The following is a 15229-nucleotide window of genomic DNA, read 5'->3' on the forward strand; positions in this document are numbered from 1 at the left end:
TCTAATGTGCATAGTTCTACTAACATGCGTAGGCCTTCATGAAGCATACAATAACCCGCGCGTTTGCTTTGAAAATTGCATAGTAAATTGTCCGAAAAGCTATTTTAAAAACCTTTTATGCCGCTGGAAGTGTGGATATAAGACCTGCGACGGTAAGCTCAATCAGCTCTACTAGTTCCATAAATTGATGAAAAATCAAGGGTTTTTAGGTCATTTTTTCATTTACTATATAAGAGAAGACTTAGGTCAAGGGGGCATGTCGACCATTGTTAAAACATAAAAGAACACAATCGAATGCTGAAAAAGTATCTCTTAAATTTCAAATTCAATTCCAATGATAACAAATTTCAATTCAAAACGAGTAGTAAAAAAGTATCTCTTTTAAATTTCAAATTCGATTGCAAATGTAAAAAAATTATCTTTTTAAATTCTTAAAATATCTACATTCCAATAAAAATAAAAATAAAAATAAAATCTTATAATTTATCCCTACAGCATTGAAACATGTTTTTAAAGTTTGAATAACTAGATGACATATTTGTTCTTTTTTTTTGTTGTTGTTTGCAGATTTGAATAATGGTGGCTTTTACGGCCAGGAGAACACCAAGGACTAGACTCCACATGCAGCATTGAAGGAGAGATGTACAAATAAAATGTATATTTCAATTTTGACAGAAATATATGATAAATAATAATTCCTATTCTCTTAATTTCCTGTTACTAGTAAGTTCTTTTAACCAAACAATGGAACGTCGAAATATCGAATCATGAAAAGTTCACTTTCTTTAAGATGTTTCACACCTCTATAAAATAGATTGAGATTTGTGGACTCATGAAGTCTTAACAGGAAGTTCAATGAACAATTTATTATTACTTGGTAACCATTGGGAAATCTCTTGCAAATCTTCTTTTGTGCTTGGTTGATTTTTACAATAAAAATTTTCATTGTGATTTTGGAAATGATTTGCGGTACTTTTTGTGCTCCAAATCATTTGTTGGAATTTCTGAAGAAGTTAAGTGATCCATGCAATGCAAATCATTTGTATTGTGTAATCCTTTCCTCAAGAGATGGATTTCACTCTCGAGTAGTTTCCTTAAGTTGCTACTGGTATTGACTTTTGGCTCTAATACCATTTGATACGAATCTAACCAATGCGCGCCTAAGTCCTTATGTCGTGAAGTTTTTGTTAAATACCATTTGATTGTGCAAAATGATTCGACAAAGTAATTTGGGCATGTTTTGTTTGCTTTAGTTAATCTAAAAAAATGGTTGCAACTAAAGAAAGAGATTCCCTCATCTTCTTCCCCTTTCTACTAATCAACCACAAAAATAATTTTAAACTTTAAACAAGGAATATATCCCAAATGAATCAAATAAAGATTACTCATTCAAAAACTATAAAAACACCAAAGAGTTGGCCTAGTGGCAAGCCGAGCCTTGATAAGCTGCTCAAGAAGGGTAGGTCAAGTGCTCAAAAACCCCACGAAGCAATGTATTAGTCGGGGCCATCATTCAGAGTCTGATTGACCCTTGACTCAACCAGTTGCACGTAGGACTTTCCAAGGGGGTGGTGCATGTGGCCGTGGGATTAGTCTCACCCAAAGGGTGGGAATGGATACCCACGATAAGCCAAAAAATAATAATAAAAAACTATAAAAGAATTATCAAGAGAAATAAATTTCCAAACAAACCCAAATTTTAAGGTCATAACTTGTCGTGACAACAAACATCTGCCTCATATAGTTAGCGAGATATGGGATTTATCCCTCCCACCATGGAAAGTTGTGGGGACATATTCTCTAGTGCAGTTGTGCCTAGGCCTATATATCATCTCTCTAGGTACTTGTTTTCAAGTCTTTTCTTCCTACCTTAATCCACATTATTTCATTATGGACATCCATCATCCTTAGACAACCCTTAACCCTAAACAAAGCAGTTTCACAAGTTCTATAGCCACTTATACGTGTATTTCGTAGCTATATATACGTAAATCCTGGATGTGATATGCGGAACACCTAATCATTTTTCACATTAAAAAGGAAATTTTTAACACTACAAGAGTTTCTATATCATGTTATACGACATGGGTAAAGGCCCCTACTCACACAAGAAATATGAAAAGCCTCATTTCATGAATAATCCTGATAATTGATCAACCCTAATCAATAGAACACCATGTCTAAAAACCCTAATAGGTATTATAACAACAGGAATATAAAGAAGATTACTTCTTAACAGAGTTTAAAAGGAACAAAAGTTAAAAATGAGAAACTCACAACCATTCATTGTTCTGCGCCAGAGGGACCCACAAGAACCCCCTGAGCAGACCCTTCCTTCCTGTTGGCGTCATCCTTCACCTCACCATCAGATTTTTTAATCCTAATTTTGTATTTTGCCTCAAACTCGGCAATTTCCTTTTTCTTCCTTTCTAAAGCCTCATTTAGCCGAGAAATCACTTCTTCGAGACCCTCTTTGTTACGGTGGACCGCAGGAAGGACTTCCTTGATGGTTCGCTCCACTAACACGCCACCTATCATCCGGTAGCATCGTCTGGATGGATCGAGCGGCTGTATTGCTCCAATAACCAACGAGTGCTCGCTCACTTCCATTTCTAGTTCTGTAATCTTCGAGTAAAGTTGGTTGATTTCGGACCTCATGGTACCATATAAGTTGGCGATTCCTTGCTCGTTCATTGGTTCCTTGCCATCACCTCCAGCTTTATTGCTCATGATTCTAAATGATATAAGAAAGAAATTTGAAATAAGGGTAGCATCAAATAGAATTATTCATATAAAATTCTTAGTAATCCCAACCCATACAGACCTCAAGCATAGAGACCTCTAAAAGTCTCACATGGAAAGAAAGATCTAGTATGATTAATCCTTGATTATTATTATAATAAAACCATATGAGGAAAAACTCAAATTTCTATATTAGAAACCAAGGAACCCCACACATTCTCCAAAACACAGTGTTATACAATGAGAACATGAAGAACACATTTATTAAAGTCAACCAACATGATGATGCCACATTGATATCCATTGAGAACGACAAAGATGGATTCCAAGAGGTTATGGGAGTTTGTCATCACAAATGATAGATCCCTTAGATTACATCAGAATGCATCATATTAGAAGAATTCATCAATATTATTCATTCAGCTCGGCAATATTTTTTATTGCTGTTTCTATATTAAATAAATAAATAAATAATGAACACAGCCAAAATGACAATTTTGATAGACATGAACTTGGTGTCTATATGTCAAAGACACATTTTTTTTAATAAGCATCTATATGTCAAGACTGTAGATAAAGATTATGTCTGGTACCCATTTTAGTGGCCAACTGGTGCAAATGGAAAGACCAGAGAAGAACAGACAAATAAAATGAAAGAGAATAGGGAGGATTAGAGAGAGAAAACTATGTAGAGGGGTAAACAAGCCCAACCTCTCTCTAGCAAGAAATGTTCTTACAAAACAAAATATCCAAAAAAGTCCTTTAATTCTCTACAACTCATCCTTTTGTAGAGAATTAACCAAGGAAAGTAAAATTACTGAACTACCCATAAGAACCCAACCCACTACATGAAAATTAGAAATAAACCTCATAAAATAATTCATGACCACCCCTTGCATCACCAACCAATTGCTATAAACTCACTGTTTCATACTCAAAAGGCAATCAATTATCCTTTCTCATTATGGCATGGTTATCAACACTATTACCACATAAAAACATCGTGACCTTGTATGAACTCAAAGTAACTACCAAAAAAAAAAGTGGTGGGCACAAGAAAATGGGTTTCGATTGCTATTTCTAGTAAGACTGCAGCAACCATCAAAGAGTTCAAGAAACAAATAGCCATCTTTAGTCTCCTGTGACAAGGAACCCTGCACATTCTCCAAAATTCAGGGTATCAGCTAATAATAGACAGCCATATTAATGTCCTTCCAGAATGACAAAGACAATAAATTAGACTCCTTAGAGAAATAGACTTCCTATGATTTCTAGAAGATGGATTCCAAGTTATCATTGCCAGCAATAGAACCAATGCATAATGTTATATGAGACCAATTAGGAGAGTCCATCTACATCATTAGCTTAGTGTATGAAATTTGAGCAGGCTTAAGTTCTTTCAAAAACCAGGAACTGTTTCTAACAAATATAACACATGTTCCATTAGGTTTTCAAAAACTTTTTTTTTTTTTTTTGTGCGAGGCAAGCAAGGTGGTTAAGTACTTAAGAAGTAAATGTGAAGGTGGGTTCAATGAGGTTTGAACCAAGGTCGTGAGATCAAAACTCCAAAATTACTTGCACTGGTAGCAGCAAGGCTGCAGTAAGCAACAAAATCAGTATCATAACCAACCTCAAAAGCATAATGTGAGCTTGAAACGCAAATTCTCGTCATATCCGACAATACATCAATTATCAGTTTTCTCAACCAAGTAACTACAATCCTAATATGCATTACTTGGATCATCTCTTGCTCTCTTAATGAGATATATTTGGCACGTCTCATTAAATAAATAAATAAAAATGGCATGCCTCAACCCATTGAACTTGATCTTGTCAAAGTTCAAATAAGTACAGAATCAGAATGCTTTACAATCCTAGTTGTTTACTATTTACTCCCTACCTTCCTCCCACTTGACAATCAACCCTATTTCTCTTTTACATGGAGATTGCACACTTTTTCGGACCCACATACGAACGAATGTTTGGGTCACCCTTGGTAGAGCTACACCTTACAAATCAGCCAGCTTGGCAATATCTAACCATTACATTACAATCGTGCAATAAATCAATCTTTATGCGGGTCAGAACCCAATCATAAAAAATATCAATTCAGTTCGAGTTTCAGTGATTGGTGAGCCAAAAATGTTCAACGGTCCATCGGACCAAAAAAATTTCACGCTACCCAATTCCCAGAATTACATAACCCAGATTCATTCTTCATTTGAACTTTGACGAGGTCAAGTTCAAACTTCAAAGGGCTGAGGAGATTTTAAAAAAAACAAAAAACAAAAAAACCCTCAAATCTTAATCAACAACAAAAACAAATTTACCTTGTGAAATTCAAATGAGATATTTCGATGGGAAAAATCCCAATTAAAGAGCACTAAAATTACATGAGATTGAGAAGTTCATTAAGCACAATCACTTACTTTGAAATTTTAATTAAAATCTTAGAAACATTAAAACCCTAAGAAGAACAAGATTGACTGACCTTCTTCGAGATTTGCTAAAGAGGGAGTCTGCAGCGGCACAAGATAATCTGCGCTGAGGGATCTGGAAGCGTAGGTTAAGGAAGATGAAGAAGGGAACTTCTTTTCGTTCTTATTTTGATACGCGCATCATTTCATTTATGACGGTGAAACTCTTTCTGCCTTTTCAGAGCTGCTATTGGCACCCCTAATTTACTTATTACACCCTAATTTCGTAAATAATTCTACTAATAATTATTAAAAGTAAAACACACCATTCAAACGCTACGGAAGTTGGTTCATGTTATTAACTCAACATTATTAGGCATTATGGCACATTGAAAGAGTTGTTTACCATTATGATTAGGCTCATATAAAACCCTAAATCTAACAAATACGTATCTAAAGGAAATGTTATTTAACAAGCCAACATACTCTAAGGGCCCTCTAATTTTGAAAGGCAATTCTAAAAATGGAAAATGGTTGTGGGGACTTCATGTCAAAAGGTACACTTCTCATCCTCCAATTATTCCAACGACATAGGCCAGGAGAAGAAGAAAAATAGGGAGGGAGAGAAAGATCAGAGGAGGAGAGGAACAAGAAAAAGAAAAACAAGTAGAGAGAGAGAGGAGGTGCCAAAGATTCGAGGCTTGTTTCCGACGCGTTGAATCACTAGAGAAGAAGAAGAAATAGGAGTGCCCTTAATAAAATGTTTTTTTTCTTTCTTTCACTTTATCTCCCCCCCGCCCCCCGCCCCCTTGAGTTTCTTGGTGTGTCCATAAAAAAATTTCGATATTTCGATATCTAAACAGAGAGAGAGTTTTTATTGGCACCCCAACTTATGCTTATTCTTAGTCATTGATTTTTTTTTTTTAATTTTAATTGATGCGTAAAGTAAGAGTTTGGGTGCCAGTAACAACTCTTTTTTTTGTCGCGATATTTGTACACACCAAATGGTATTTTTTTTAAATGATCAAATTACTTATTTATCTTTTGAAATATACATTTTTCACCACCTGAATAGTCTATCCACCAAACCTATTTTTTCTTCCTCTCCACCTCTCTTTCCCTCTTTTTTTTTTTTTTTTATTTTATCATATTGATCGATTGTAAAAACTTAATGTATAAATTGCAGAGATAAAGACTAAAATATGAACTTTGGGTAAGTCAGGTTCGTTCCTTAGGGACAGCTGAGATTCACTTAAAATTCGAGTTGTAAATCAAAACAGAGTTGTAAAACAGATTGGTTAAATACAAAACAGATTTGTAACACAATAGAAAATGGAAATTAACTTGTAATTGAAATTAAAACAGAAAATAAAAATTGAAGATATAAGAAAGGGGGCTTAGAGAAGTCAATTCATCCTTTGCAAACCATCCATATTGCAAATCAATTCCAAGAATAACTCAATCCATGTAACAAGTCATTGCTCATAGATCGGAAGGTTGAGCAGTTTAATCATTAAAGATAACCAAAAGTTATTCATAAAAATCCAGATTTAATTGAGATTGCCTAACTTATATTTAGACTCTTCACATAGCATAGTCGTTCTTGAACTTATCTAAGTAATGACTATCAAAATTTGAATCAGAAATATAAGCTAGATTATCTAATCATAGGATAATTTTCAAAATAATTAACTTATAAAACAAGAATATAGAATTAAAACTACATTAGAGGGATGAACTTACTTCGGCATCCTTGATCTCTCTAAGGAGGATCTAGCCACTCATTGCAAGGTTCATATTTGCAACAATAACAAAAGGAAGAAGATGATGTAAGATGAAGCTACACTTTTGATTCCTTCTTTAAATGGTTTTCCAAAGAATTACAAAAAGTACTAAAGGATGAAATCACTCTTGATGTTCTCACTACAATCAAGAGTTCTCTCAAAAAATGAAAGAAACTACGAAAATTTGTAGAGAATTTACAATAAGAAAAACAAAGCTTGATCCAAGATGGACCCAAGAGAGACCCCTTCTTCTAGGAACAACCCCTCAATTTATAGCATTCGTGATCGGGTTGTCGGGTCGGATTTTTGATTGATTTGATTCGAAAGGACCATTCAGGTACAACGGTCGAACCATCTAGAAACTTCAGTACAAATCTCGAGGCAAGATTCCTTGAGATCACTACGGAGCACTAGGGTGACACCGTCTCTTGGTGACGTGACGACAAATTTTTTCGAGATTTTGTTGGATGCTTTCTTTTTGCTTGCACATTGTAACAACATTCGTTATATGATTTGTTGGTTTCCGAATACACCTTATTTACCTGAAATTAGCAAGAAATTCTCATTAACTTCATTTATCCGGAAATTAAATAAAATTTGCTATTATTTACAATAACTAACATTTATACATTGCTCATCTTCATGGAATTACGATCCCAAAATCAAATAATTGGGATCTTATCACATATTCATCTCCTTTTGAGTTTTGTGAGAGATTAAATCAATGGAGATTAATTTTTTAAGATATATATATTTTTAACTATCTTATTTTTGAAAACATTTTATTTTTTTTACATTTAGTAACTAAAGAGCACAGAAAAAATCACTATTGAAAACATCAAAGTAACCACTTTGGATCAAATAACTTAAAAGTATTTGACAGATTCATTAGATAGGTTCAGACATAACATGGTTTAATTGATGGTAGATATCTACTGAATATTACAAAATTTATTAAATAGGTAACTATCAAATAATACAAAATAGATTCAACAGGTATCTACTAAAGAAAATTTTCTCATGTAAATCTTTATGTTCAATATGCCAGTGTCGAGTATCTATATATAGAACTAATATGTACCTATCGAAACTTGCAAAATGATTCGACTCTAACATTACCGAATAAAAATTTCACACACAAAATTTCTCATATGAATAACTATGATTTGATTGAATTTTGAGGTGTTATGGTAAAAAACAAGTAGGATACAAGCTTAATTAAAACCTATAAAACCTTTATAGATAAGAAGAAGAAGAAAGATAGAGAGAAAGAACAAGTGGGTTCGGTAAGTTCTTTTTTTTTTTTTTTTTATAAATAGTATTTCATTCATTAAAGCAAAACTAAGTCAGTCGAGGTGATCAACCTAGCAAGTCCTTACAACAAGAAATTACTCACGAGTAATACAGCAAATCCCATTCCAATTGAAAATAAAATCCTCGAAAAAGACTCTCCTAAATTATTTAAAAACTTTGGACCAATAGAAAATAAGTCCCATAATAGATAAAATCAAATTGCTACAAACTTTCAATTTCCCCTAAAAAATGCACTTGTTTCTCTCCAACCACACTCCCCAACATATTGCGAACAGTGTAATACTCCACAACAACCTCTTAGCACCACCAAACGAATAACCAATCGACAACCAACAAGTAAAAAGTTCCTTTATTAAGTTCAGTAAGTTCTTAATTGGGTCCATTGATAAGGAACAAACTTCCTACAATTTAGATTTTAGGTTTTTGCAAATATAGCCTATGATCCAAACAAATCCAAGTGATCCACATGAAAATTAGGCCCTACACCCAAATAAATGAGTTTAGACCCCCAAAAATTCATAGAGTCCACAAAATTATAATTGGATGAGTTTAACCTTTAAATCAACTAATCAAAGGCTCAAAACCTATTTTATTAGGGGCATAATTAGCAAAATAAATTTACCCTAAACTTATAGATATCAAAGCCTCGCTCATTTGGAAGATACCTAGATAGGTTTCAAATATTTTTCACATTCCAAAGAGGACAATTTTGTCCGCAGGACTGAGTTAGTGGTCAAATCGTTTTTGATAATTGACACCCGTTGCATTAGTTTCAATTCATATGTTACCATTCATTGTCAGAGAGGCATAGGTTTATCTAGTCCAAATAGGCTATATGAAAGAAGGTTTGATGTAATTGAGCTTGTTGTTACTAAGTCATATCCTTTTTCGTTGTTGCCTCGAAACCCAACCAACGAGGACTTGTGACCTATCTCAATCAATACTTCTCTCTCCAAGGACGAGGCTATTGATGAGATTTAGTATGATATTTATGAGATTGATATTCGAATATTTCTTCTTAGAACATATTGATATGAATGTATTTAAGTAGTCCAATTACTACCTAGAGGATGGGCTACATCAAATGAGCCAGATCTGCTGGACAGATTGACAGTCAAAAGGGAAGATGAGGTGGGGCAACTTGTTTGTCTTTCGAATGCCCTTCCCCCTTGTCTAGTGGCCTTTCCACGTTTCTTTGTTTAACGGTGGAAATCCATCTAAGCTTTCTATTCTGGTTCCTCATTTCAATGACGAGTAATGCGGTCGAGCTACCTGCACCTGTCTGGTCCAATCATTTAGCTGCTCTTTTTAAGAGACGGGAATGTAAATGGAAAACACCCCATGGGAAAGCCTCATGGCCAGGTGGTCGACATAACAATAATGACATCTATTGATTCTCTCAAAAGATAGAAGCTTTACCTCTAGAAAAAAAATAAAAACTCTCAAGCCCTCCTCTAGAGAAGAAGAAATATTCTTCAAGAGAGACTTGTATTCTAATTCTAAGAAGATCAAACCTAAAAACCCTTCTTCGAAAGTCTATTTTCTTCTTAGAAAGAAAAAAATCTACAACAAACCTTTAGAGAAGATTAAGCCTAAAAAATCATTTTCTACAAGTACATAAATCATTCTTAGCCGATCTAAAGTCAATCAAGAAAAGAAAATATACACAAAGCGTCTACAAAAAATCAAACATCCAAAGTAATCATCTACAAATCAAGAAATCACGTCTTCAACCGATCAAGCGCAAAGCTTGGAGAGAATAAAGTCATACATCATCGTTTTGTGATTAACATTTAATCAAAGGAGATCACTTTGTTAATCGAGTGTAGTGAGATTTATATCACCATCTTCATTAAAATCAATAAAAACAATTTGTCTTCTTATTTCACGCACTTAAGGTTGATCGTGAAATTTGTTATCTTCAATACAATTTTAAAATATTGTCCAATATTTCTAAGGTCTTATCTATCTTCATTTTTGCTAGTTTTATTTTCACTTGTAAAAGGCTAATACTATGAAAGTATGTTTGAACTCAGATTTTACATGGCGTCAGCTCGGTGGCCCTAAGTCCATGTTTTCTAGTGAGGGAAAATTTATGATTTTGAGGATCTATTTATAGTGAACTCTATGAGATTTTGCAATTTAATAAAAATATTATTTCCCAAGTTTGAACCAAAAAGGAGGAAATGCAGAATGGCAAATTAATTCCAAAATCCTGACAGAACATGCCAGTGTTTTGGACTACAAACCATACCATTCCATGATGTTTTTCAAGCCTTTTCTAGATCAAAATCCAAGTACATTCTTTTAAATTACTGCGCTTTTGCAATAAAACATCAGATAGGCTTGAAAAACAATATTATTCACCTAAAATTCTATCAAAAGTACCATAAAAGACCAAATGAACTAACAAGAAAACATGTAACAATGCACTTAAGCACATTGTTACTTATGTTCAATCAGATTTCAGAGCCGAATATATTGGACGATGAGTACAGACGATCTGATAATGTGCAAACATTCATGGCTCAAGGGTCATGTTCTCCACCTCCCGCTTCACGGACTCAAACAAAATAGACGACAAATAACGCTCTCCGGTGCTCAGGAAAACCACCTGCATAGGTAGTAAAAGAAATGTGAGACTAATCGAGTAGGTTTGTGGCCGATAGCTGAATAGATATGCAGGAAAGAAGTGTAAGGAGCTTTGGGTTTTGGACCAAATATTCAATGGTCCAGGACCGCTCCTGTTGGTCCCGTGTACAATAGTCGTATCCTACTAAAATCATTGTTGTCCCAAGAATTGCAACATTATGGCGATAATGAAAGACGCTTCGCTCGGTCCCCTTACTAAAGGTAAAGGGTCCCCTCGCGCCACTCGACTTAAAGGCACCTACGGACTCATAAGGCAACTCGTCAATCTAGGTCGATCATAATGAACCGTCCAATATACAATTTTTCTAGAACATTTGCCATTTTTGTTATCTCGAAAAGATGCAAATCGGATGGTTAGAGCATCAAATTAAGAAGACTTTTGGCCTAAGATACAATCGAATAAAAGGATTTTTTATTAGCTCAAGTGTGGGACAACGCATTTTCCATTTGTTGCACAAATCATATGTTAGCTAAGATGTCTAATTACTAAGCTAATAGAATTTAGTTGGCAATGAAGAGGACAAAACTTACAACTATGAGTTTTCCTGCATTTTCAGGCCTCTTTGCGATCTTAATTGCAGCAGCAGCAGTAGCCCCAGATGATATTCCAACCTGTAATAAACATTCCCTAGATTGTTAGAAATGAAAGAAAAAAAAAATGCAATCAAATTAAAGAGTCATAGTGCTTTTGATCACAAGAAGTATACCCACTAACAGATATCTCATCAAGAATGACAACTTACTAACAACCCTTCTTTCCTTGCAATAAGCTTTGCAGTTTCAATTGCTTCTTCACTTGATATCTGAGGAAAGACACCAAAAACATAAATTAACATTTAAATAAGAGTGTATCGAAGATGGCTGCATCTGCACGTACCAAGGACGAACTTATAAATCTAACGAATATACGACAAAGATAATGCACGTAAACGAAGTACTTGTCTGTATGCGTTCACACAAACCAACAACTATGGGCACTAAGAATCACTATGTCCTCTTTATAGCTTAAAAATATAAAGATTTAGATTATAGTTTCTTAAGGAGACATTAATTTCAAACCAAGGGTCTTTAAGACTTACTTGAATAACTTCATCAAGGAGATCGACATCCAAAACACGAGGAATAATACCAGCACCCATTCCTTGAATCTCATGTGGACCTAAGACATTTAGAAGTATGCGTTGTAACTGTAAGGAATTCAACCCAAAATTCCCAACTTGTGAGAAACAAAAATAGAGAAAAAACACACATAAAAAAAAAAAAACAATCACACGCACAAGACAGTATTTACGTGGTTCGGCAATTTTCCAACGTCCACGGAGTTGTAGAGATTTCACTATTTTCGAGAAGAATTACAAAGTGCGGTTCAAGTCTCAAAGACGACAACCAAAACCTTAAAAAATCCTAATCACCAAAAACGACATCTATAAACTGCGTACAGGATACACAATGGGTTACAAAACGGGCCCAAAAATTTTTCCTGGGGGCATATCCATGGAGTGGAGGCTTGGGCCTAGGCCCAAGCTGGAGCGCTTATGGATAAGCCTCAGAAAATATCCCACCACAATACCACACAAACATTATTCGGGTCGGGTCAGGTCGTCAACCGGATCAAACATTACTAGGCTCCACAAAGCCCAACAGTAACATGTCAGCGATGATTCATACCTGAAAATAAACGTAAAACCATTATATAGTCAAAAAAAAAAAAAACACCAGGCTTTCCTCCAGATAGAACCGCGCTTTCGACTGATTCCATAGCATACAACTAAAGAACCCGAACAAATAAGATTATTTTATATTAGAAGAACAATGATGTCTAATCATTCATTCTTAAAATCCCAATGAATGAAAGATCAAACTAACCTTAACATTGGGATTTTTCTCTTTAAGAAATTTCCCAGCACCTGTGATCGTCCCTCCGGTCCCAATGCCATAAACAAAAGCATCAACTTTCCCACCCGAGCCTTCCCAGATCTCTGGTCCTGTGGTCTCATAATGAATCTACACAAACACCATTAAAATGACACATAAATCTTTAATTTCAACCAATTGGACACATTTGTATGACACATGAATTTATTATGGATACCTTCGGGTTCGCAGGATTTTCTAATTTTTGAGGCATAAAGGCATCTAGTGTCTTTGAAAATATCTCCTTGGCCTTCTCAACAGCACCTGCTGTGCCCCTAGCAGGATCTGTGAGGACCAACTCTGCTCCGAAAGCTTGGAGAATGATCCTTTTCTTGATACTCATCAAAGCAGGCATGGTGATGATTAGCCCATAACCCTTAATTGCGGCTACGAAGGCCAATCCAATGCCAGTGTTTCCACTTGTATTCTCAATGAGGACGGTCTTTCGAAATCATTATAACATATAAAAATCAAGGAAATTTGTAAGTTAAGAATCTAGAATAAATAACAATGCTTGTAAATTTATGGTGATTGATGCTCATATTATAAATATATTTTGGTTACAAAAATTCAACAAACCTTCCCTGGTGTGATAAGGCCCTTCTCCTCTGCATCCCTAATCATACTAAATCCAATTCTGCAAATCAAAATGTGGTGAAACAATATGAGAAAGTTATTTTTTGCTTGAATTCCCATCATTTTTTTTTTTTTTTGATTGGTACTTTTTTTGATCAATTTTGTTTAAACTTCAAACTTTCCATGTCAATGATGAACAGAACAATAACACCGACAGCAACGACAACAAAGATAGATCAACATCATCTAATTTAACAATAATCTCCCTTCAAAGCAACTTAACTCTAATACCTGTCTTTAACACGCGAACCAGGTTCCATCATCTCCAGCTTTGCAGCAACTCGAGCTACACACCCATCAACAACATTGTTGAGATACACCATGGGTGTGTTGCCAATTAACTGTACAAGAAGAAACACAAACAAAATTAAGGTAAGTTTCAAAGCTATAAAAAAAAAAAATGGAAATCTACTCTATTCTACAACTTGATACCCATGGAGACTTACTTCGGTAACATCTTTAGCAATACTTGACGTGTCCGCCACCATTTTAGTAAATTACTGCAAGAAGATTAAGCAAGATATTACATCCTATTTCAGTAGAATTGAATGCAGAACCTAAATTAAAAAAGAAAAGTTTTATTTCATCAAAACTCTAAACATATTGAACAATCGGAAAGGACAACGAAGTTCAAAAAAACCAACATCAAACATATGGAATAGTATAAGAATATGCAATTGTTGATACTCACTGAGCTAATTTTTCTCCTTTATTTCAGTTCTGTTTTATGTTAGTAGAAGTCTAGTTTATGCTTTTATTTCACAGATTTAAGAAAAGGAAGATCTCCCTTAAGAGCATTTTGTGTTTGTTATTCTTTTCCCTTGTAAGATTGCATGAACTATCACAAAGGGTTTATTAAATTTCATTGAAGATCTGCCTTAAGTCGCATGGCAAGTGTTGGTGGATGGATTGAGCAAGTATGCATACTTCACCGCACTTAGTCATCATTACACAAGAACAATTAGTGTCTCAAGTTCTATAGAACATGTATTCAAGCTACATGGCATGTTCCGATAATCAATCGTGAGTGATCGAGACACCACCTTGAGCTCAAGTCCATAATTTCTATTAGTGAGAAAATGTGCCAAGCATGGTTTCAAAACTCGGTTTGACGTCTCATCTCGTCCAAGGACAATACCGACTTTTCTTGGAAGAGACAAACCATTTGATTCGATTTACAATGATTGATTTACATATATTTAAATTAAAATAATTATAATTTTTTAATAAAACTAGTTAGATTAGAAGGTGTTTTGTCATAAAATCATATTTTATTTATATAATAAATATTTAAATTCTAATTTTTAAAATAAAATCCCAGTTGACTCAATTGAATTTTACCTGAGACATGTTGTTTATCTCGAAAGATGATGTGAATGTTGAGACGCAATGTATATATCTATATCGTTGTTGAGACTGAGATGACTCTCAGGTGAGTCATCTCGGTATCGAATGAGTTGATAAACCAATGGTATGATGTCAAGGAAAAAAAAGAAAAGGATAAAATCCAAAAACTTAACCACTTAATACTCTTCTTCAACGGAGCTTAACTGGAATATGACACACCCAAGAGTAAAGGAAAATGTGCATAAAACTATGACATAGGCAGGGCGCTTCAAAATTTTGAAGGAACCCTCGCCATTGAATTAAAAGTGGCATTTCATACTCGATGGTGGAGCCCGAACTTGAACCAAAAATCGGTTATGATTCAGTACGGTTCGGTTTTTCAGGTTTGGTTCCATTTTTCGGTCCAATTTCGATCCGGGTTCC

The 15229-nt window shown here is 34.7% G+C and overlaps 2 protein-coding genes across 2 annotated transcripts; both read right to left on the minus strand.

The window, feature by feature from the left end:
• Positions 1-2128: 2128 nt before the first annotated feature.
• PDF2 (prefoldin 2) lies at positions 2129-5393 on the minus strand. Its single transcript, XM_086451464.1, has 2 exons — positions 5234-5393; positions 2129-2734 (listed from the first exon to the last, which is right to left on the minus strand). The coding sequence occupies exon 2, from the start codon at positions 2728-2730 to the stop codon at positions 2284-2286; it is 447 nt and encodes a 148-aa protein (XP_086307590.1). The 5' UTR covers positions 2731-2734; positions 5234-5393; the 3' UTR covers positions 2129-2283.
• A 5133-nt stretch (positions 5394-10526) lies between these two features.
• LOC147395747 (cysteine synthase-like) lies at positions 10527-13947 on the minus strand. Its single transcript, XM_086449325.1, has 10 exons — positions 13906-13947; positions 13691-13800; positions 13403-13460; positions 13002-13274; positions 12776-12913; positions 12626-12677; positions 11989-12068; positions 11653-11712; positions 11441-11521; positions 10527-10871 (listed from the first exon to the last, which is right to left on the minus strand). Exons 1-10 carry the CDS (start codon positions 13945-13947, stop codon positions 10779-10781), a joined length of 987 nt encoding a protein of 328 aa, XP_086305451.1. The 3' UTR covers positions 10527-10778.
• Between the last annotated feature and the right edge of the window lie 1282 nt (positions 13948-15229).

The sequence above is a fragment of the Akebia trifoliata genome, chromosome 8, assembly GCF_017979445.1.
Source record: "Akebia trifoliata isolate Shusen 1 chromosome 8, ASM1797944v1, whole genome shotgun sequence".
Lineage (NCBI taxonomy): Eukaryota > Viridiplantae > Streptophyta > Magnoliopsida > Ranunculales > Lardizabalaceae > Akebia > Akebia trifoliata.

Coding starts and splice junctions, on each gene's coding strand:
- PDF2 (XM_086451464.1), bottom strand. CDS start 2,730: ATGAGCAATAAAGCTGGAGGTGATGGCAAGGAACCAATGAACGAGCAA.
- LOC147395747 (XM_086449325.1), bottom strand. CDS start 13,947: ATGGTGGCGGACACGTCAAGTATTGCTAAAGATGTTACCGAA. Junction 12,914..13,001: donor AAAATCCTGCGAACCCGAAG/GTATCCATAATA, acceptor GTGTTTGTGTAG/ATTCATTATGAGACCACAGG. Junction 12,678..12,775: donor AGAAAAATCCCAATGTTAAG/GTTAGTTTGATC, acceptor CGGGTTCTTTAG/TTGTATGCTATGGAATCAGT.